This window comes from Cucumis sativus, chromosome 6, assembly GCF_000004075.3.
Source record: "Cucumis sativus cultivar 9930 chromosome 6, Cucumber_9930_V3, whole genome shotgun sequence".
Classification (NCBI taxonomy): domain Eukaryota; kingdom Viridiplantae; phylum Streptophyta; class Magnoliopsida; order Cucurbitales; family Cucurbitaceae; genus Cucumis; species Cucumis sativus.
Genome location: NC_026660.2, coordinates 7971641 through 7993443, shown reverse-complemented (window position 1 = coordinate 7993443; position 21803 = coordinate 7971641). Strand labels below are relative to the sequence as shown.

Here is a 21803-nt window from a genome sequence, read left to right as displayed (position 1 = left end):
CTTTAAAAATAAAAGCCAAGTAGATGCAAAGTCTATCGGTTGTTCTAATATAATTGTTAATACAATTTTTAAAAAATAAAGTCGAGGTAGTTTTTTAAACTTTTTTTTGTTTCTAGAATTTGACTAAATATTTAAATATTTAATTTAAAAAATATGAAAATCATCGAGAAAAACTAAATATTTAAATATTTAATTTAAAAAATATGAAAATCAATTGAGAAAAATAGTTACAAGAAAATATCTAAATTTTAAAAATATCAAACTTAACCTAAATATTTTTATAATTTTAATTATATGCACGGTTACATATATGAGTTTCACGTTTGTTTTATTTACCATCTAAAACTAGAAGCTATGTGAAATATTTTCTCGAATTCTTTGAAAAGTAAAACAAAACGCAAAAATATTTACACAATAAAAAAAAGCCAAGCAACCATCCATAAAATAATTAATTGTGGTTTTATGGTTTTTTTGTTACAAGATCCGTAAATACTCCTTGGTTTTGTTGTATATATGTAAATTAACTATCTTTTTAACTAAACCAACTTTTGGAAACTTTTTGTTAGTAAGCTCTCATTTGGTAATTATCTTATTTTTGTTTTTATTTTAAAACACTCATTCTACCTCCAACTTTCTTCATTCTCGTTTAAATTCTACCAATAGTTTTTTTAAAAATCTAGGCCTAAATTTTAAAAACAAAAAAAATGTAGCTTTCCAAATATTGTTTTTTTTTTTTTTTTTTGTAAATGTGACTATAAATTTAACCATGGAATAATAATGTAAATCATTGTTTATTATAGAAAACAAAAAAGAAAAATAAAATGGATATGAATTGAAGCTTAAAATTTTCAAAACTTATATTATATTTTTGAAAGAAAAAAGAAACATTTTAAACACTTGTGTTTGTTCTATAAATTTAGGTAAAAAAAAAAAGATAAAAGGCTTCAAGGTTTACCTTTGTTTCTTTCTTTTATTATGCTTTTCTCCTCTCTTAAACAAATACTTTTAGTCAAAAAATTCTAAACATACATATCAGTTATTTGAAAGCTAATTTTTTACACTTTTCAAAACTTGAATTTCTTTTTTAAAATATTAGTTAACAAAAATTGTGAATAGATTTTGAGATATTCTTCATTCTAAAAATGTAAAATTAGTGGAAATTGGTCAACAATATCTTCTGATTTTCTATTTATATGGTACTGAGTCGTATAAATTGAAACATCATTAAATTTTTTCTTCTTCTTTTTTTTATATTTAGTAAATATTTAATATTTTTATTTAGAGCCACTCTTCATTTATTTATTTAGTTTTAGCGTCAAATTTAAATTTACCACAAATATTATTTATTTAGAATTAAAATGGAATGGGTGTGTCCACAAAGTTTGAGTGGGGCAATGCAATCCACATCTGCCCAATGAATGGCCAACTTTATTCACGGATTTCCTTTTATTATTTTCTCTTTTCTTTTCTAGGACAATAATGTGCAGTTCCCATACAAGCAACTATAGATTATTATAAATATTTTTATTAATTTTGTAATATTTAAAAACAACTCTTAATTAGATATATTTTATTTGATTTGTTATGACTACGTCTATTTAGCGAATTAAAATGAAGCTTAAATTTAAAACTAGAGCTAATTTATTGTTAGCTTTTTTCATAAATTTTTAATGAAATGTTTGAGATAAAAAATGTAATATACGATGTTGTGAATTTCAGAAGCTCACGGTAAGAAAAGGTAAAATTGTAGAGATAAGTTGAAAGGTAGTCAAACCAAACTAAATATAACCATACAAAAGATATTATTGAATGAGAAATTTGAGCTAATTAAAAATTATAATTTGAATTTATTTGAGTGTTTAAAATCTAAAAAGATTTAGATAAAAAAATTAACTTAAATCTACCACCAAAATTCACAAACCTCTTAAATTATTAGATTTTTTTTTTCTTTTGTATATTTTTAGGACAACTATTACCTAATCATAATTATTAATTGTATATAATTTTTTAAATTAAATTAAATTTACTTTCTTATTTATATTATACTCAATTGTAAACGATAATTTTCTTATTTTTCATTAGTTGAGTTTTGGATTGCTATAAAAATTCATTTGTGTACGTTCCAAGTTTGCAAACAAATTGGATAGCATTCAACAAAGAAAATATATTTGTTTGATGGCATGATTCTAATCCTGTAGTTTCAAGGTAGACCTTTTCTTTTTCTCTCTCTTTTCAATATATATTTATTTAGTTGTTGTAAGGTTTTCTAGATGTGTTTGTTTTAAAATTATATCTCTCGAAATTCTTTTACATTTCATCAATGTTTCAAGTTGATATGTAAAAATTACACTTTAGAACATCTTCATTAACTGTTGAGTGAATAATCGATCTATCTACTAAAGACTAAACTGATCAAATCGAGAGGTTTCTAGGTTTGGTCTAATATGTAAATCTATAGACGTATCAATGAAAGTGAAAAACATATTCGAAGGTCCACACAAACAACAATAGAATAAGACGCACTAATAGAAAAATACATCCTTAAATAATAGCTATTTGGTAGTGATTTATGAAATCATTGTTAAAAAAATCACATCAATTGTCATGTGTTTAAGAATATCTATATGTACTTGTATCAGAGAAAAACTTTGTGTTTGTCACTTCTCTTGATTTGTATTTTTATTTAATTGTCAACTCTCTTTTCTAAAAGTTTATAAAATTTAGTTTAAAAAACTTATGTAATATAATTTATTCATATTTTTAACGGTGACAAAGTAGAATTGTCTAGCAATCAGCACATAACCTTCAACAATAAATCTATCCTATTGAACTTCAAATTTCTGAAGTCCTTGTAATAACAATTTGAAATTTGGTCATTCGAATGGTTGACTATTGAGCTCTAATTTTTTTTTTCTTTAGCTCTGCGAATCCAAATTTTATTGTGAAATGTGATATCATTATTTTTTATAGTTGATTTCCTCTCTTCACGCTCCTCCACACAGTTGGTTTGTAAGCAAAAATTTCTATTTCTTTTGCCTGATTATTCATATCAATCTTATAATGGTATATAAAATATATTATGTTATATATTTAAAACGTTTATGTTATACATAAATTACTTGTATTGTTTTTTTCGGTTCCTCTTTATTTGGTTATGATTATGTATATACCTATGGAACAAATAATATACATATGAAACATCAATACAGTAACATCTTATAATAGTTAATATTAAATATATCTCTGCATCATCAATAATTATTGGATCATGTTTGTTTATCTAATCTTCCTACTTCTGGGTTCTAGACATCTTTCACTTATTCTAACCATTTTTGACACTGCATTTAAATAAAAAATTTACAAAATTAACTACTATTTAACTTATGTAAATCAATAATACATTTTAAATCAACATAGTAAGTTTTTGTTACATATGTAAATCACAATGTAAGTTAAATAAACACTGAGTATGTTTTCATTACGCCCTAAAATGTATCACAATGCAAGAACTTTGGTTACTTTGAAACTTAATAAACCCTAGAATGTATCACATTTAAAACTATATTTTCGTTTGCTTGCCTATTTAATTGAACATCTAAAATATATCTCATGTTTCATATATTTTGAATATATACAGTACTAACCACGAAATTTAGATCCGGATTCTGTCGGAAAAGTTGGAAATCTACGTGCATTCTTCAATATCAAAAGCAATAATAAATTAATAAACAAAAACAATTACATCAGGAAAATCAACCAAAGAAAACTTGATCAAACTCGAGTTTTTGGTGATTTCTTAAATATCTTTTGATTCATTTATTTATTTACTATTATTATTTGGTTAATCTTTTCTCATTTAAGAGAGTTGTTCATCTATTAAGAAAAGTCAAACAAAATTATTTTTAAGCAAAAACATAATTTATATCTTACACATCAATGAAAAATCATAAGTTCTCAGTCAAGGCTCTGATACCGTATGTAAGTTTTATTTCTATGAATACACGATAAAACCATAACATTATATAAAACAATAAATATCAAAATCTTTGAACTACATGATTTTCACAAATTAAACTTAGCCAGAGAAACACGAACCTTGATCCATGAATGATCTTCTAAGAGATTGTGTTTCTCTCACTTGATCTCACTTAACATAATTAATTTTCTTAACGAGAAAGAGTGAATTACTTGCATGAGGCAGTAAGAAAACTAATATCTAATGTTCTATTTATAGACATCACACCCATTATCATATTTAATTAGAATATTATTTTGAAATATTTAGACAAAAGACCTAAATCTATTAGGAAATTTTACAAATGTGTCCTAAATTATAATTTATTTCTTTGATTAGGTTTTCGTATATTTTTAGAACAATTATAACTTTATCATAATTGTTAATTATATATAATTTTTAAAATTAAAATTAAATTATTTCCTTATTTATATTATACTCAATTTTTTAGGTAAATGATACTTTCTTAATTGTTAATATAAATATATATATATATATTTTTTGTATTTTGTTTAATGAATATTATTACATTTGCAATAATTAAATATGATATAAATCATATCTTACATGGTAATAATATTTTTTATTATACTATTGCAATAATTTAAATATGATATAAATCATTATCTTACATGGTAATAATATTTTTTTATTATACTATAAAATAATTATTTTCAATTCATGCCCAACCCAAAAGTTTTTTTCTCACGATCATCCATTTCGGTGTCGACTTTCTTTTTCGATTTGTATTTCAAAAAATTGCTTTCTTCTTCCCTTTTGATTTGCTACAGAATGTACAGTTAATCTTTTTTCCTTTCATTTTTTGTTTCGTATATTCTTTCTTCTTCTGTTTCGTAGCACATATTTTTTCCTTAAAAAAATTTATTTTTCTTCCGTTTGGTAGCATATTGTCAATTTTTTTTTGAAAGATCACTGTAGCAGTCGGCCGTCGATGTTATTCTTCTTCACCACTTATATTTCCTCCAATCTTCTATTATTCGACATCTTTTGTGAAGAAAATGAAATCAATATTCAATGTCTTCGAAGATGGAAACTTTTACCTCTTTTTTTAAAAATTTTCTAAACCGTAACCCACGTTCCTAATTTCTTTCCTTGTCGGTCTACCTTCTATAAACAAATTGATATAAGAAATTTTCATTCATAAAATATATACCGTATTATTCAATATATACTATAATTAGGTGGAATATATAAAAACGATGCAAAACGAAAGAAAGAATAGACAGAGAGAGATTGAAAAGTGAGAGAGATCGAGATAATATATTTTAAACAAAATCACGAAAATAAAAATAATTAGGAATTTTTTTTATTATAATATTACTATAATATAATTAATCACTTACAATATTTACATAAAATATCTAATAAAAATAAATATTAAAACAAATATTAATCATGGTTCACTGTCATTTTTCATTTTTTTATTATTTTAATATACTATTCATAATAAAAATGAGTAAATTAGTCATCTAAATCTTATATTTACGTAAAATATTAGTGAATTTAGTACATTTTTTAAAAATTTAAGTTAATCTTGCACTATGGTATACTATTTTACTGAAAAACCTAAATTACAATTTTTGTTGGAAGGATAGAAAACGTTAACTATTTATTTATTTTCTCAAGTAAAAGAATATTATATATATTAAAGATTTTGAGCAAAGGAATATTAATTCCCAGTGCAACGAAAAATCAAGAACACCCAACAAAATACTCACTCTGTATCGTCCGTTGCGCTTCGTGAGTATCTCGCACCGCGTCGGTGGTAGGTTCTCGACCTAGATCTCATCTTTTTTGCCTATTTTCTTGCTATATGTTTTCAATTTTTGGTTCTAAGGCACTTTCTTTCTCTGCAATTGATTCCATTTTTCATTTCATCACTGTTTGTGCAATTTGAATTTCATCGGAATTTGTCATTTCCCAGCGTCTTCTTAACATTGTTTTCCTTCCTTATTTGACAAATATTTTCCTTGAATCTCATTCCTTTCTTCCATATATCCGCTAAATATTTCAGATCTAATGCGGTTCAATAATTAATTTGCCTTGAATCTCGTACATTTTCTTTCTGTAGATCTCGTTGCTCTTTTCTTGTTGTTTTATGATTTAAATTGCTCTTGCTTTTGCTAGTGAATGGATCTTTTAAGTTTTGTTGGATTGGTAATGAGATTGCCGCATTTCTTTCAGTTTCCAATGGCCTCCTCCAGTTCGAGGAAGCCCTCAATCTGTCGGGTTTTACTTGTATTTCTTGTTCTTGCCTATCATTGCGATGCCTTCTATCTTCCCGGAAGCTACATGAATGTTTACTCCTCTGAGGATCCTATATTTGCAAAGGTTAATTCCTTAACTTCCATTGAAACCGAGCTTCCCTTCAACTATTACAGTCTCCCCTATTGCAAACCACCGGGTGGTGTCAAGAAAAGTGCAGAGAATCTAGGGGAGTTGCTTATGGGTGATCAGATCGACAACTCTCCTTATCGTTTTCGTATGAATGTAAATGAAACAGTCTACCTCTGTACTACCGAGCCTTTGAATGAGGATCAAGTGAAACTTTTGAAACACAGAACCCGTGATCTCTATCAGGTAAACATGATACTTGATAATTTACCTGCCATGAGATTTACTGAACAAAATGGAGTTAAAATCCAGTGGACTGGGTTTCCGGTTGGGTATACACCATCAAATAGTGAGGATGATTATATTATCAATCATCTAAAGTTCACAGTCTTGGTTCATGAGTATGAAGGGAGTGGCGTGGAAATAATTGGCACTGGGGAAGAAGGTATGGGTGTGATTACGCAAACTGAACGGAAGAAGTCTTCTGGTTTTGAGATTGTTGGATTTCAGGTGCAACCTTGTAGTATTAAACATGATCCTGAAGTGATGAAAAAGTATCAGATGCTTGAAAATATCACAGGTGTAGACTGTCCGAAAGAACTTGATAAGTCCCAGATCATCAGGGAGAAAGAGCAAGTGTCATTCACTTATGAAGTGCAGTTTATCAAAAGTGATATACGGTGGCCATCAAGATGGGATGCATATTTGAGAATGGAGGGTTCCAAAGTACACTGGTTCTCCATTTTGAATTCTCTAATGGTAATCTTCTTCCTAGCAGGCATAGTTTTTGTCATATTCTTAAGGACTGTGAGAAGAGATTTGACAAGGTATGAGGAGTTGGACAAAGAATCTCAAGCGCAGATGAACGAGGAGCTCTCAGGATGGAAACTTGTGGTTGGGGATGTGTTCAGGGAACCCGATTGTTCGAAGCTGCTCTGTGTGATGGTTGGTGATGGGGTTCAAATTTTGGGGATGGCAGTTGTTACTGTTGTTTGTACAGCATTTGGCTTCATGTCACCAGCTTCAAGAGGAATGCTATTGACAGGGATGATTATTCTTTATCTTTTCCTTGGGATTATTGCAGGTTATGTTGGTGTACGAGCATGGAGAACCATTAAAGGAACGTCAGAAGGGTGGAGGTCGGTTTCCTGGTCGGTTGCTTGCTTCTTTCCTGGGATTGTCTTTGTCATTCTTACCATACTGAACTTCATACTTTGGAGTAGCAAGAGTACTGGTGCCATTCCCATCTCACTATATTTTGAACTCTTGGCTCTCTGGTTTTGCATATCTGTGCCACTCACCCTGCTTGGAGGATTCTTTGGCACACGAGCAGAGGAAATTCAGTTTCCAGTTAGAACTAACCAGATTCCTAGGGAAATCCCTGCTCGAAAGTATCCATCTTGGCTTCTCATTCTTGGAGCTGGGACCCTTCCCTTTGGAACCCTTTTCATCGAACTCTTCTTTATCCTTTCTAGCATCTGGCTTGGAAGATTTTATTATGTTTTTGGTTTCCTACTGATAGTTCTGTCTTTATTGGTTATTGTGTGTGCTGAAGTATCAGTCGTCCTTACCTACATGCATCTCTGTGTGGAAGATTGGCGATGGTGGTGGAAGGCTTTCTTTGCTTCTGGTTCCGTTGCTCTTTATGTCTTCCTTTATTCCATCCACTACTTGGTCTTTGAGCTGCAGAGTTTGAGCGGCCCGATCTCAGCTATTCTTTATCTCGGTTATTCATTGATCATGGCAACGGCTATTATGTTATCAACAGGCACCATCGGCTTCTTAATGTCTTTCTACTTTGTTCACTACCTATTTTCATCAGTAAAGATAGATTAGAAACAGCCAACAACACACCACCATTGCGTGCTCGGGGAGCGGATGATTTTCGGTAACATTTTGGTTGTTAGTGAATTGTCTGATACTTCTTTTCTTTCTTTTGAGCTTAGCAAGTTTCTTAGGCAAATAGTCTTTGGAGCTGTTACATTATATATGGAGTGAAGTGAGAGATGATGGGATAGTTATTGCTAGTTACATGAATCCCCAACCTATGTTTAGAATGCAAATCTCCACCACCTCCGTCCCACCAATACAAAATCCCATGAAAAAAAGAAAAAGAAAGATTTGTCTTGGTTTCTTAATGTCATTGATCAAGTTTTGATTCAGCGCTTCTACCCAATCAAATTGCTAGTTGAAACTTGACAGTAGTCACTATTGTTTTTTTTTTTTTTTGCCCTTCCATTTTTGTATACCATTTCATTGTATTTCTTTAAAAGAAAGACCAATTGTGCTTTCTCTATTGATATTTTCCATGTTATTCATTTCTTTTCCACATTTTTGTTTTTGCCTTTTCTGTCAACATTATTATTACTTTTAGAAATACACCGAAGACAAGTATTTGACTCCTTGTGTACGTCAAAGTTATGGTTTAATTTTAGGTTAAATTGTTTTCAATTTGACTTTTGAAAGATTTCACTTTACCATCAACATCAACTTCGAAGTATTTTATTTTTGAAAAAGAAAACACTTTTAAAGAGTTTGTTTTATTTTGTTCTTCAGGTTGTGGATATAGTATTTTGATAAACCAATGTCAAAACTTTAAATTTAGTTTTGGATTAATGTAATTGATATATTATTCATACTGAGTTGATATATATTTAAAATGATGTACTTGAAATGAATTACGTAATATACTGATGATACACCGTTGTTAAATTTAAATGAATTGAATTTCGCACAAGGGCTATACACCAATATAATATTTTGTATCCATAAGAAATGCTTTTTGAACGAGTTCATGCTTTTTGAACGAGTTCTTTCCAAGCTAACAAGAAATGCTTTTTAAACAAGTTCTTACCTAGAATTGAAATACTAATCTTATACTTCTAAATATGTATTTTGAATGATACATTTCATTATCTAATATATCAACGATATTCATGATGATATTCTTCTCTCGTAAAATATAGTCTCTATATCCATATACCGAAATATGAACATATACTATATATTTTATCATTGATATACCAAATTAAATATAATTTATATGTCATCAAATCAGATGATATATAAAATATATAAAATTAAAAACAGTAAAATAAAGTGTTGAACTTTATGTACTTGAAAAAAAACTAGTTTTTGATTCATATTCTCACCTCACCCCTAATTTGTATTAGAAAAATAAACAAGTTAATTGGTTTGTTTTGTACTTTGTTATACTAGTTTCAATAACAAGTGCATTGCACATGAATTTGACATTTCAATATATTTATGTTTTATTGTTTTCATCGGTTAAACTATGTAGAGTAAATTATTTTTTATTTTCTAAAATAAAGTTTTATAAAATATAAATTTGTTAAATTTGATATAAGATACAATATCATATAAGATGTCGAAATTAAATTTGAATTTTGAGACTTTTTAACGGCTAGTCATAAGACATGAACCTTGATTTGAATGCTTGCTTTAACAATGACATACCTAGACTGTAATATCCATATCTTCTGTCCCATTTGCTTGCAAGAAAGTTGAGAAGATAAGCTAAGAGTTTGTCGAAAATCTCGACCGAAAGTAAAGAAATCTTGGGGCAAGGTGTTAGGACTTGATCCTGTTCGACCAAGAGAAGGCAAAATAAAGACAAAAGTGAAAAACTTAAGCCTTGCTTGACCAAGAGAAAAAGTAGAAAAGGAAGAATACAAATCTCGGTGCATCTTGGGGATGTGGTAGATTGAGATTGAAGGACAGAAAAGGCAGAGAGCAAATCTCAAGCCATCTCAAGCTTGAGTTTGACCGAGATTGGAAATAGAGAAGAAAGTTTTCAAAGCTCTTGAGTCATCCTGAGACTGTGCTCGACCGAGACTGGATGTAGGAAAAGGAATATTAAGTGTTCTCGGTTGATCTCGACCAAGATCACTTAAAAGCGTGTGACAGATAGATCGTTCAAAAAATTCTATTTCACAAGGTTAGCGTTTTTTGGATGCAAGGGGTGTTTTTAAAGACAAAAGACTCTCATTCCTCCCATTTCTCACCATTTCACGTCAAGAGCCAAGTAGAGAGAAGTTGAGATTTCTTGAAAGTGTTGAAGCCAAAGGAGACGGTGTTGTTTGGTCAAGCCTCAATTTTGAGTTTCCTGTCAAGAAGCTACTTGCAAAGTTGTTGTGTTCGACAAGATTGAGCTAAAGAAGAAGTGTTAGAGCATGTGGTTTAAATCCAAGTAAGTAAAGGCCTCATTTTTTTCTTTGGTTTAAGAAATTCTAGAGCAAGTTTGCTAGATTTGGATGTTGAGTTGAACTCTATATCTTTATAGGAGCTCGTTTTGAGCTAGGTCAAAGCTTATAGAAATTGTCTTGAGCGAGCTAAGACCATCCAAGAGTCCAAAGAGATCAATGTTAGTAAGAAAAGAGTTCTCTTAAGTGAAAAAGGAAAAAGGGAAAAGGAAAAAGGTAAGAAGTTGAAGAAGTTTCCTTTAGTTGGAACCCAAAACTTACTTGAGTTTTCTTCTTATTTTTCAGGGTAAGAGGAAATAGAACAAATCTATAAGCTAAAAATCTAGCCGAAAATTGTGAGTGACTAAAATAGTTTTAAAATAAATTTCTAAACTTGATTTAAGAATTTATGTTTTAAAGCATGCTTTGAGTTTAAGCATTTGAATATGCTAGATTTAGAAAATTATTTACAAAGCATGAGTTTCAAGTTTAGAAAAGAATTATAAGAAAGCATGATTGACTTAAAAGTTCTAAAGCACTCAATCTGAGAAATGTTTTCTTAAAACATGAGATTTATGAAAATATGTTTGAATGCTAAGTTTCTATAAATATTTGAGCAAAGAGATTATTTAAAGCAAAGCTAGATTTGCGACTTGTTTAATGCAAGAGTTTTTCATAAGGATGCTAACTTAAGTAAATTAAAGTTTTAGGATGAGATTTCTGAATATGTTTAAGTTTATATCGAGATGTCTTGATTTGATAGGAACCCTACGTGGGAGATTGTCCTATGCACAGAGGTCCTGTGATGAGGGTATCTAGTAGATGCCTAAAGTTTCAATCACATAGACTAGGTAAGAGATGAGGGCCTCTCCAAATGCCTAGATTTTTTCATCTCATGATAGCTATAGCTAGATAGGGTGCTATTGGTGCCTAGATTTTCGTCTCACATGTGTAAAGTTTTGTTCCGTAGATACAAAGAGTTCACGGTATAGCAAGAAAGAAAGAAAGAAAGAAAAAGTTAAAAGCTAAGTTTGTAAAAGAATGTTGCTTTGCTAAGTTTGTGTATGTTATTTTGCTCAAAGTTTTCATTGTCATGCTTTGTTTTAAGACTTGTCACTCATGGGGCTTTATAGCTCATCCTTTCAATGTTTAATTCCCTTATAGGTAGAGATCGTTGTTCTGACGCTTGTTAAAGCATCCACCTACTATGCTAGAAGTTGAATCGATTTTGTATGCCTCATTAACATACATGCACCCTAAATTGTAATTAAGCTAAGAGAGGACTTAGTTTTCGTTGTGTGTAATAGACTAGTATAATAGTTTGAATTTGTTGAGTTTTGTAATAGTGTTTTTTGGTTAGGATTCTGAACTTCCTTTTGTCTATATAAAACTGTTGAACAAGCTGTCAGTTGGTTGAGTAAACTTGAGGATGTTTTGCAGAGATATTAATTTATGGTTTTCAAGTATAGACATTTTCTTTCACATTTTATGTTTAAAGTCATGAGGGTTTTAGATAAGAGTCATAGGTTAAGCTGGGTTGACATGCATTGTTAGAAGAAGAATGATGTCAGTCGACTTCATGCCACATCTCGCGCCTAGTGGGGAGGTGTTTCGGGATGGGTGTGACAACTTGGTATTAGAACATTATGCACCAAAGGGGACTAAAAAGAGTGTAGTTTAGAGTAGTTAACTCCAAGAAAAATTTGTGAGTAGTAAGTAAAACTTGAGTTAATTCATGGGTAACTAACTAAGAGAGTTAAGTTAAAGTAGAACTAGAAGAGTAGAGTTCTAGTATGAGTTTTAGGTAAAACCTAAGAGAGTTAAGTTAAACCTAAGGAAGTCTAGGGAATGAGCCAATAGTAAGAAAATAAGTTAAGATAAAGTTAAAGTCTCAAAATCAAAACATCATGCATTGAGTTAGACGCATCGATAACATGTCTGATAGTTTGATGTGTTATAGGAGTTATGCCTCCTCGTACTAGCAGACAATGTAGGTAGGAGCGGGGAATAACACAAGACCTTACTCAATGGTAGTTTGAGGGAGAGACTAGTATCCCTAGGGCTCAAGCTGAGCTAGAAGGAGACTAGTTTGCTAGATTTTTCTGTTCAGTTGTTTCAATTAGTAGGTTTAGTGCCTAGTGACCCAGAGAAGAAGTTTGACATAGAGTAGCTTAAGGCTCTAGGTGCCCCAGTTTTCGAGGGTTCTATAGATCTAGCAGATGCCGAGGCATGGTTAAGTATGCTAGAGAAATATTTTGATATGATGAAGTGTCCTAAAGCGAGGAGGGCCAAGTTAGACTCTTTCCTGCCATAGAAGGAAGCAGAGGGATGATGGAATTCCACCCTAGTCAGATGTAGTGACGCCAGGTCACTTGTTTAGCAGACCTTTCTAGGCATATTTGAGGACAAGTACTACATGAGTACACATTGTGAAGCAAAAAGAGATGAGTCGCTTATGAGTTTAGAGCAAGAACACTATCAATGACTGAGTATGAGAGGAAGTATACTGAGCTCTCCCCGTATACTAAGGCTATAGTAGCATTTGAGAGTGATAGATGCAAGAGGTTTGAAAGAGGTTTGCGGCAGGAGATTCGTACCCTAATTATAGCTATAGCAAAATGGACCAACATCTTCCAATTGGTAGAAATTGTTTTGCAAGTAAAGTAGAGTATAGAAGGACCAAAGCTAGTGTTGGAGCCTAGTAAAGGGGCCAGTTAGTGGCTTTAGGACTGGAAATTAGAGGAGATACACACCCGGTGTATTAGGTAAGCGAGACTTTAAGAGCCGTCTTGGTGGTCCGTCCTCAAGACAACGTAGTGCAAGGAGTGCCTCTCAAAGATAGAGTTAGAGGACTTCTAGTCAGCCGATTAGGTCGATGATAGGGTCTCAAGCGGGACAAGAGTCTGCAGCCAGTGCAAGTAGATGGCTAGGATGTTGAGATTGTGGTAGATTTCATCGAGGTTTGTGTCTGGTTGGGGCCGATGTGTGCTATCACTGTAAGTAGGCAAGCCACTTTAAGAGAGATTGCCCACAGTTGAGGACAAAGATGTAGAGTGACCAAAGGGTCGAGTTCCAGTCAGTAGAGTAGTTAAGAGCTTTAGTGGCTGGAGAAAAGGGGACTAGTGGGTTGAAGCAGAAGGGAGTTGTGAGAAGACTTCGTCAGCAAGGCAAGATGTACACTAAAATAATGAAATTTTGATCGATGATTGATGGTTACAATTGAAAAATTAAAAGAAAAGGTAAAATTCTTCCATTTGGAAATACTAAAAACTACATTTTTTATAAGCTTTCAAATGATATTTCAAAAAAATTATTGTATGTCTTTTTTTCTGTGAGAGTAAAATTGCGTATTAAATTAAAAAATATATATGAATTTGGATTGAAAAAAAAAAAGAATGAAACTTCAAATTGAAAAGGTGATGGGAGGAAGGTAGAAAAACATAATAATAAATATCAAATTAAAAAATATATAACAAACGTATTGTAAAGATATAATGGAAGTTTAAAATAAAAAAAGAAAATAAAATGGAAGTTTAAATTAAAAGATACGTATAATGGGCTAGCCTTCAATTGTAATATTAAAAACAAATTAGTTCACCGTTAAAAAAGAGAACAAAATAGCTATATTAATATAAATAATTTGAAAACAGGATTATTTTAATAAATAGCTTTGTAAGCAGCATTATTTAGATAATTTTTCAAAATTTATATAAGTATGGTTTAGTTTACAAAATAATATAAATAATATAAATATAGAGAAAATGTTTCTTTTTCGTTTTTCGTAAAATTATTATTATTATTTCAAAAAGAAAATCCAGAAACTAGCCGTTAAGAAACGAAGACCCACTGCACTAATGCGCTGTCACGCTCCTTCTTCTTCATCATCATTTTCTTCATCATCATCATTTTCTTTGAATCTCCTTAACCTTTCTTCCTTAAGCTCTTTCATCTTCTTTCACTCTCTGTTCCAGCTGACCAACATGTTCACAGATGGCCTCGATGAAACTGCTATTAACTGGATCAAAAAGGTACTCTTCATTCTTCTCCAACTCCTTATTTTTTCTTTTCTTTCGTTTTTTTTTTTCTATTTCTTTCTATTTGATTCACTTCCCAAACCATTTCTTATCTTCCCACAGGGTAGGGATACAACACTCCAAGATGAGACTCGACTTCGATCTCCTCTTGCGGAAAAAACCAGCCCCCCCCATCTTTTTCCTAAATCACCTTTGGCATATAATACAAGTGGATTCATGTCTTCTCACGCTTTGCCTCCATTGAAATTCCATTCTGGATTGCTTCCTCTTCATACTTTGGCTTCTCCCTCCCACAACTATGAAGATGACGACGACGATGGAGATTACGACATTAATGAAAGTATTGCTTCGGTTCCATTTGAGGAAGATGGAGGTTACTCTGATGACGATGGCCTAGGGTTTCAGGATTTTGATGACGATGCATTTAGCTACCAATCTAGTGTATATTCCGGTGGGATTAAAGCACCTGGAACCCGAAGTATGTGTTCTATCAATAGAGGGCATTTGAAGGAAAATCTCAGGATTGAAGTGCCTGTTAATTTAAGAAGATGTCATGATGGGAAATTGGGATTAAGGAATTTCCCCCATAAATTTTCTACTCCTAATTATGGCAGTCAGAAGCAGAATCAAGTCCACTTTCACAGCGCTCGTGTAAGACAAGACCTTCAAAACCCTTTCTAATTCTCTTTGTTTGTTGCAAAATTTCTCAGCTGAAGTGAGTTGATTGTTGCAGGGTCCTCAAGTTCATGCAAGTTTATTTGAAGATTTGGCAGGAACCCCCAGTGCACCTCCAATCGCTGATGTTGGAGGTGTGGAAGACACAAGCACAGAGTGTGAAAGTCAGACTAGACGAGATTCAGAAGGTTCAAGTGAAATTGATCAAACTGCTAATGCATGCCCATTGCAAGCGCCTGAGGGTCTTGATGGTTGTAAAGAAGTTTTGACAGATTGGAAAGCTTATTCTCCAGGAACCACCCAACATTTTGAAAGGTTTAGTGGTTTGTAGTGGACTACTTTTATCTGATGGAGCTTTTAGCTTTGTTTTTCTTTTTTTAATCTTCTTGGTTATATTCTGTGGGTGAACAGAACTTCAACTGTAGCTAAAGATTCTTATATCTCTAATCTTCAAGCAAACTATCCAGATCCATCATCCTGTTACAGCACAAGGTCTTAATGAATTCTACTCCTCTTGGTTCTAGATTCAGATAGTTATTCATTAGTTTGTTTTTATTATTTTGCTTTAAGGTACTTTTGGTTATTACTGATCTTTAAAATTCTTGCCCATTTTGAGCTTCATAATTGCAGTGGTCAACATGCCTGGCAAACGCTACTGGCATATGATGCTTGTATTCGGTTGTGTCTACAAGCATGGGAAAGAGGCTGCACTGATTCACCTGAATTTTTACGCAATGGGTGCCTGATTCTTCGAAATGCTTTTGGGTAAGAATCATCTTTCTTATCCATTCTGATTAAACACTGCTCATTTTGTAACTTTATGGTACTGCTTATTGTGGACCTCTTCTTATGGGTTTTTTTTCTATGAATTGACAACTATGCAGATTACACAAGTTTTTATTGCAACCTCGGCTTGCACAACCAACTGAAAGGGGGAGGAACACTGAGCATTCAGAACAAGTAGTAACTCTGAACCCGAAGAAAGTTGTCGGAAAGATAAGAGTGGAAGGTACAGATAGATTTCTCAGAAGAGTCCACCATATTTTAAGCAGTTATGTAGTTCAGTTCTCTATCAAAAGAAAAGAAAACTCCTAGAGGTTTACTTGGTTAAGTTGTGTTCTCTAACAATCTATTAAAATGAACTTCCTGCTTTTTTGTGAGGACTATGCTTTCCATATTCCAGTTTAGTGAATAACCAATTCTCTGCTGGTTCTATCCTCCCTAGGCTTAGAAATCGAAACAATCCCCTATTTAATAATTTGTTAGTATATTGATTGACCATGATTTTTTTTTCCTTTTGATAATGACAGTGAAAAAGCTTAGATTGATACCAAAGAGAAAACTGATGAATACGTATTCGCAAAGAGGCTCAATCTATATGCAAGTAGGAGCAGAGTATATTCGAAATATTTCGACTTTGGTGAAAAATGGCATAAATTCTCTAAAAGAGGCTTCGTTCACAATTACTTCAGAAGGTTTGCAGTTAGTTCCGAATTTACATCCTTTGTTTTCTATCATCTTAATCTCTCACCATGTTGAAAAATGATAAGTTCCTTTTGTATGTTCTTTTAAGTGATTTGTAAGTTTTTTACCATGGTTTTCAGTGATTTGTAAGTTTTTTACCATGGTTTTCAATAGAGTTGAGTTCTTAGCCAAATTTCAAAAAGAAAAAAAATCTTAAAACAATTTTTTAGTTTTGAAAACTTTGTTTGGTTTATGAAAAATATTGGTTGCAAGTAGATGACATTTGGAAGTGGGAATGTTTACAAAATTTTCCAAATCTAAAAGCCAGATAATTACCAAGGATTTAATAATTTCCAGTTCAACGGTGAAAAGGTGATTTACTATTTTAATGTTTCTCAGAACAATTATCGTGCTTATTTCAATTGAAGAGTGCTACGGAAGGCTCCGATCCGGAGTCTGATTCTGCTGTTTGCTTGCACCCAGGCAGTGGAGACTACCATGTCTTGTAAGTCCTGTTATTTTACTCATAATTAGTTTAACAGCTTAACTCGTAAGCAAGAGATCACAAGATTCTAATATTCTATTCATATGATACATTTGTGACTTCAGTTTCCCAGATGCTCCAGGAGATACTCTTTTGCTAGAAATTCAGGATGTTAAAAAAGCTACTCATGGTCGAACTTCGATTTCAGTTTCCTCCTTGATCGATAACACCGTAAGTAACATTATGCTTTCTGCATTTGATCAATCAGTACAAAATGAACTGACTTCACCCATTACGTGCAGAATGATAGGATTCGGTGGTGGCCCATATACCATGATGACCAAGAATGTGTTGGAAAAATTCAGCTTTCTATTGTTCATACAATGACAAGTGACGAGACCAACCATATGAAGGTAATTTTTTCCCCTCACCAGTAACGAAGTCGAGCTTTTACTCGAAAGCAGATTACTAGACATGTATATATTTTGTTCAAAATGGTGGATGGGGATGGCTGGGTCTGACTGATCCTTTATGATACAGAGTGGACCAGTAGTAGAAACTCTTGCCTATGATTTAGTGCTAGAGGCTGCTATGCGAGCACAACACTTTTGTTCCACAAATCTTAGGATTGATGGACTTTGGAAGTGGTTGTTGAGTGAATTTGCAGACTACTATGGAGTTTCTGACTCATACACAAGGATCAGGTATTAAACGGATGCCATTATGAATATGCAGAGTAGCAATTTAAGAAGATCAATAACTCATATTCTTGGAAATCTATCAATTAGTTCTTTCTTGTGCGCAGATATCTTTTTCACATCATGAATGTGGCTACTCCAACTAAAGATTGCTTAGAGCTCGTAAATGAATTACTTGAACCCATAATGAAGGCCAAAGGCGAGAAAAGTTTGACTCGACAAGAGGTATGTTTATCCATATATACCACCCATATAAGAGACATCACGGTAGTAAGCATCTCTTGAAAATGAGGGTTATTTATCCACATTCATAGGAAAGTAAGTCTGGGTTTGTATAGTGACCTTGTACGGATTTGTTTACGTTGTGATTGGAAATTTGGATTTATACATCCTGCAAGTGATGATTACCCAGGAGAATATAGTTGATTTAAAAGTGTGCAACTTGAAAAGTGCAATTAAGAAGCTCATAAAAATGGTAAAGATGTAGCTTGAGAGTAGATTTTCACCCTACTCAGCATAGACTGGCAAACCTGCTATACATTTTACATTTTTTTGCCTCCAAAAGGGCATGTTTCTTTATTCTTTATAGAGACTCCAATTAGTTCTTTCTCTTTTGGGGAATGGCCTAACTATCCGTCGCTCCAATGATGAATCTTTGGTTCTTATTAGTACACTCTTTTTGCCAGAGAAGTATACTACTGGATTGTGAAACTCAAATTGAGAGTCTGTTGGCAAATGCTTTTGAGAACTACAAGTCATTAGATGAAAGCTCACCCACGGGGTTGGCAGATTTACTTGGTCCAATAAAAGACTCTGCATCACCTGCTCTAACTCCAGCAGTGAAAATCTACACGCAGCTACATGATATACTGTCTCGAGATGCCCAGAATATGCTGAGGAGCTATTTTCAGGTACCATCCGTTTTTGAACTCACATAGAACTATACTTTCTTGAGGCTTTGGATAAGAAATAAAATTTCCCATGATGATTGCAGAGAGGGGCAAAAAAACGGTGTCGAAAGTACATGGTGGAGACGGATGAATTTGTCTCGGGAAACTCTGAAGGTCTTCTCATGGATCCAATTACCATATCCACGGCATATTTGAAGATGAAACAACTATGTAAAAATGTTGGTGATGAAATTCAGGCTGATATCAAAATTCATAATCAGCATATACTACCAAGGTATATTACAGTACACGCTAGAGAAGTCAAGAAGATAATGAAATTGATAAGATTTTACAAAGTTGGGACGAAGTTGGCATATTACTACAATATGCTGTGCCTACAATATGCCCTGACATATTTTACCATTTTGTCACAGTTCGATTGACCTGTCAAACATCACTGCCGCTATTTACAGTACCGAGCTGTGCAACAGGCTTAGAGGATTCCTCTCTGCATGGCCTCCATCTGGTCCACTGCCTTATATAAATGAACTTTTGGTAGCTACTGCTGATTTTGAAAGAAGCCTTGAATCATGGAATATCAGGTTTGTGTTAGAAAAATTGGAAGATTGTGCTTGAAATTTCATTTTTCATTTTTTATCCTGACATTGGGAATCCTTCAGTCCTGTGCAGGGTGGGGTAGACTCTAGAAATCTATTCCACAGCTATATAATGGTGTGGGTACAGGATATGCAACTAAGTTTGCTGGATCTATGTAAAGCAGAAAAGGTATGCTCTATCTCAGTATCTTATTAGGAAGCAAAATTGCAAGTCTATATCGTTTTCTCAATGTTTTAGTAGCTCATTCATCCTTTCTACCAAGAAAGTTACCATTCAGCCTCTAAGCAAATTTTCTTGATTTGATCAACTGACAGGTCCCATGGTCTGGTGTGTCAACACATCATTCCACCTCGCCCTTTCCAGAGGAGATGTATGAGAAAATAAGAGACTCCCTAGTTCAGTATGAAGTAGTGATCAATCGATGGCCTCAGTATTCATTGATTTTAGAAAATGTAAGACTGAAATCAGAGGCCACCATCATATCAGACTACATTCTGTTTTGCATAATGACTTGTTTTGTTTATAGGCGTCAGTCGATGCCCAAACTTATAAGATTCTCAATTCCCTGTAGTTTTTCGGTATATATTCACTCGCATTGACTGGCCTTGCTGGTTCTGTATAGGCTGTTGCCGATGTCGAGAGAGCAATATTAAAAGCACTTGAAAAACAATACAATGATATCTTGACACCTCTGAAAGATACCATTCCAAAGAGGCTGAATATGCACGTCCAGAAGCTAACAAGAAGACAATCAATGGCAACATACTCCGTTCCTAATCAAGTAGGTTTCCTCTTTTCCTTAGCTTCGGTACCTACCTCTAGTAATACGAGGATATGGGTAAAACTGTTGTTCTTACTAGAGAAGAATTGAGGAAGTGTATATTTTCAATCACTTCTCACTACTTGGACTAATTCGAAACAACAGCTTGAGTTAGATAGCAAAAACACCCTTCAGATAATACTACTTGTAGTTTGAACTTTTATTCACACACATATATATCATGAGATTTTCACATTTTTGTTACCGTTTCCTGAACAGTTGGGAATGTTCCTGAATACCATCAAGAGAATTCTAGATGTCCTACATATTAGAGTTGAAGGTATCTTGAAGTCGTGGGCTTCCTATATGCCTGTTGTGGGAGACAAGAAGTCACTGTTTGGAGAGCAAATGAATGCAACCACGGTTCTGTTGAGGACGAAGTACAAAAACTACTTACAGGCAACTGTAGGGAAGCTCATATGCAATGTAAGCTCACATCACTTTATAATTCCCCCATGACATAGAATGTGTTTATAGTAAGACTGAAATCATATGCAATGTAAGCTCAGTCATAAGTTATTCTTCCGTAGCATCTGTGTTTTATATCAAAGGATCAATCAATGTAGTCAATAAAAAAATTTCCATAACATATAATCATCACTTACAATTTCTACACACCTTATAATCTTAAATTCATCATCAGATGCAAGCTAACCGAAACACACGGCTGAAAAGGATTTTGGAGGAAACAAGGGAAGAAGAAGGGGAGCATGAAGTTCGTGAAAGAATGCAAATGCTAAGTTCTCAACTTGTTGATTCCATGTCAAACTTGCACGAGGTTTTCACAGGTCCTATATTTGTTGCAATGTGTCGAGGGCTCTGGGACAGGATGGGACAGGTAAACTCTAGAGATTACTGTTTGGAATGACTTTTTAAAGTATTTCTAAGTATCTTTATGCACTTACATTGGAATTTCTACAACCCATTTAAGGATATTCTAAGTTATTGCAACCATACTATTTTGGAACAGATTGTCTTGAAATTTCTGGAAGGCAGGAAAGAAAACAGAGTATGGTACAATGGGTCATATTACGCTCTTGGGGTATGCAAAATTCCACGCTTCTTCTACTGAACTCTTTCTTTGTGCTCACTAACAACAAGAAAATAATTCACATCAGCTTGAGCTCACAATGAGTATCTTTTTTGTGTGTGTAGATATTGGATGATACATTTGCTTCTCAAATGCAGCGATTATTAGGAAATGCAGTGCAAGAAAAAGATATTGATCCTCCTCGTTCAGTTGTTGAAGCTCGTTCAATTCTCTGTAGGGACTCCACAAATGCTACCGACACTGCCACTTATTTATATCTTTGATAGTTTCAACTCTCTGCCTTCTCCAATTCACATGAATATACCGTGTAGCGCAGGTGTATAGTTTTATTTACTATTTAGGAATTTGTTACCGTATTTATTCAATCTATTTTCATAGATTATATTGTTGTACTGTAATACAAAGATTACTATTCTATTATTCTTTATAATAAGATCAATAAAAGCAGCTTCTTGATTTGCCTTCAGCTGAGAGTTCAATGCTATCTGGATTAACCT

General features: G+C 32.9%; 2 protein-coding genes across 2 annotated transcripts; both read left to right on the top strand.

The window, feature by feature from the left end:
- The first annotated feature begins 5658 nt into the window (after nt 1–5658).
- LOC101214959 (transmembrane 9 superfamily member 12) lies at nt 5659–8699 on the top strand. Its single transcript, XM_004139935.3, has 2 exons — nt 5659–5801; nt 6221–8699. The coding sequence occupies exon 2, from the start codon at nt 6227–6229 to the stop codon at nt 8204–8206; it is 1980 nt and encodes a 659-aa protein (XP_004139983.1). The 5' UTR covers nt 5659–5801; nt 6221–6226; the 3' UTR covers nt 8207–8699.
- Nucleotides 8700–14439: 5740 nt separating this feature from the next.
- LOC101215831 lies at nt 14440–21772 on the top strand. The gene is made up of 22 exons (XM_011658594.2): nt 14440–14600; nt 14709–15257; nt 15340–15596; nt 15693–15773; nt 15912–16046; nt 16166–16290; nt 16592–16756; nt 17145–17250; nt 17355–17460; nt 17532–17642; nt 17770–17933; nt 18035–18152; nt 18614–18838; nt 18922–19112; nt 19252–19419; nt 19498–19603; nt 19750–19887; nt 20058–20216; nt 20475–20681; nt 20899–21093; nt 21226–21297; nt 21411–21772. The coding sequence occupies exons 1-22, from the start codon at nt 14553–14555 to the stop codon at nt 21567–21569; spliced, it is 3585 nt and encodes a 1194-aa protein (XP_011656896.1). The 5' UTR covers nt 14440–14552; the 3' UTR covers nt 21570–21772.
- Nucleotides 21773–21803: the final 31 nt, after the last annotated feature.

Excerpts from the sequence above, each read along its gene's own strand:
- LOC101214959 (XM_004139935.3), top strand. The coding sequence starts at position 6,227 with ATGGCCTCCTCCAGTTCGAGGAAGCCCTCAATCTGTCGGGTTTTACTT.
- LOC101215831 (XM_011658594.2), top strand. The coding sequence starts at position 14,553 with ATGTTCACAGATGGCCTCGATGAAACTGCTATTAACTGGATCAAAAAG. Across the intron at positions 18,839-18,921 it reads TGCTGAGGAGCTATTTTCAG|AGAGGGGCAAAAAAACGGTG; the intron begins GTACCATCCGTT and ends TGATGATTGCAG. Across the intron at positions 19,420-19,497 it reads CTTGAATCATGGAATATCAG|TCCTGTGCAGGGTGGGGTAG; the intron begins GTTTGTGTTAGA and ends GGAATCCTTCAG.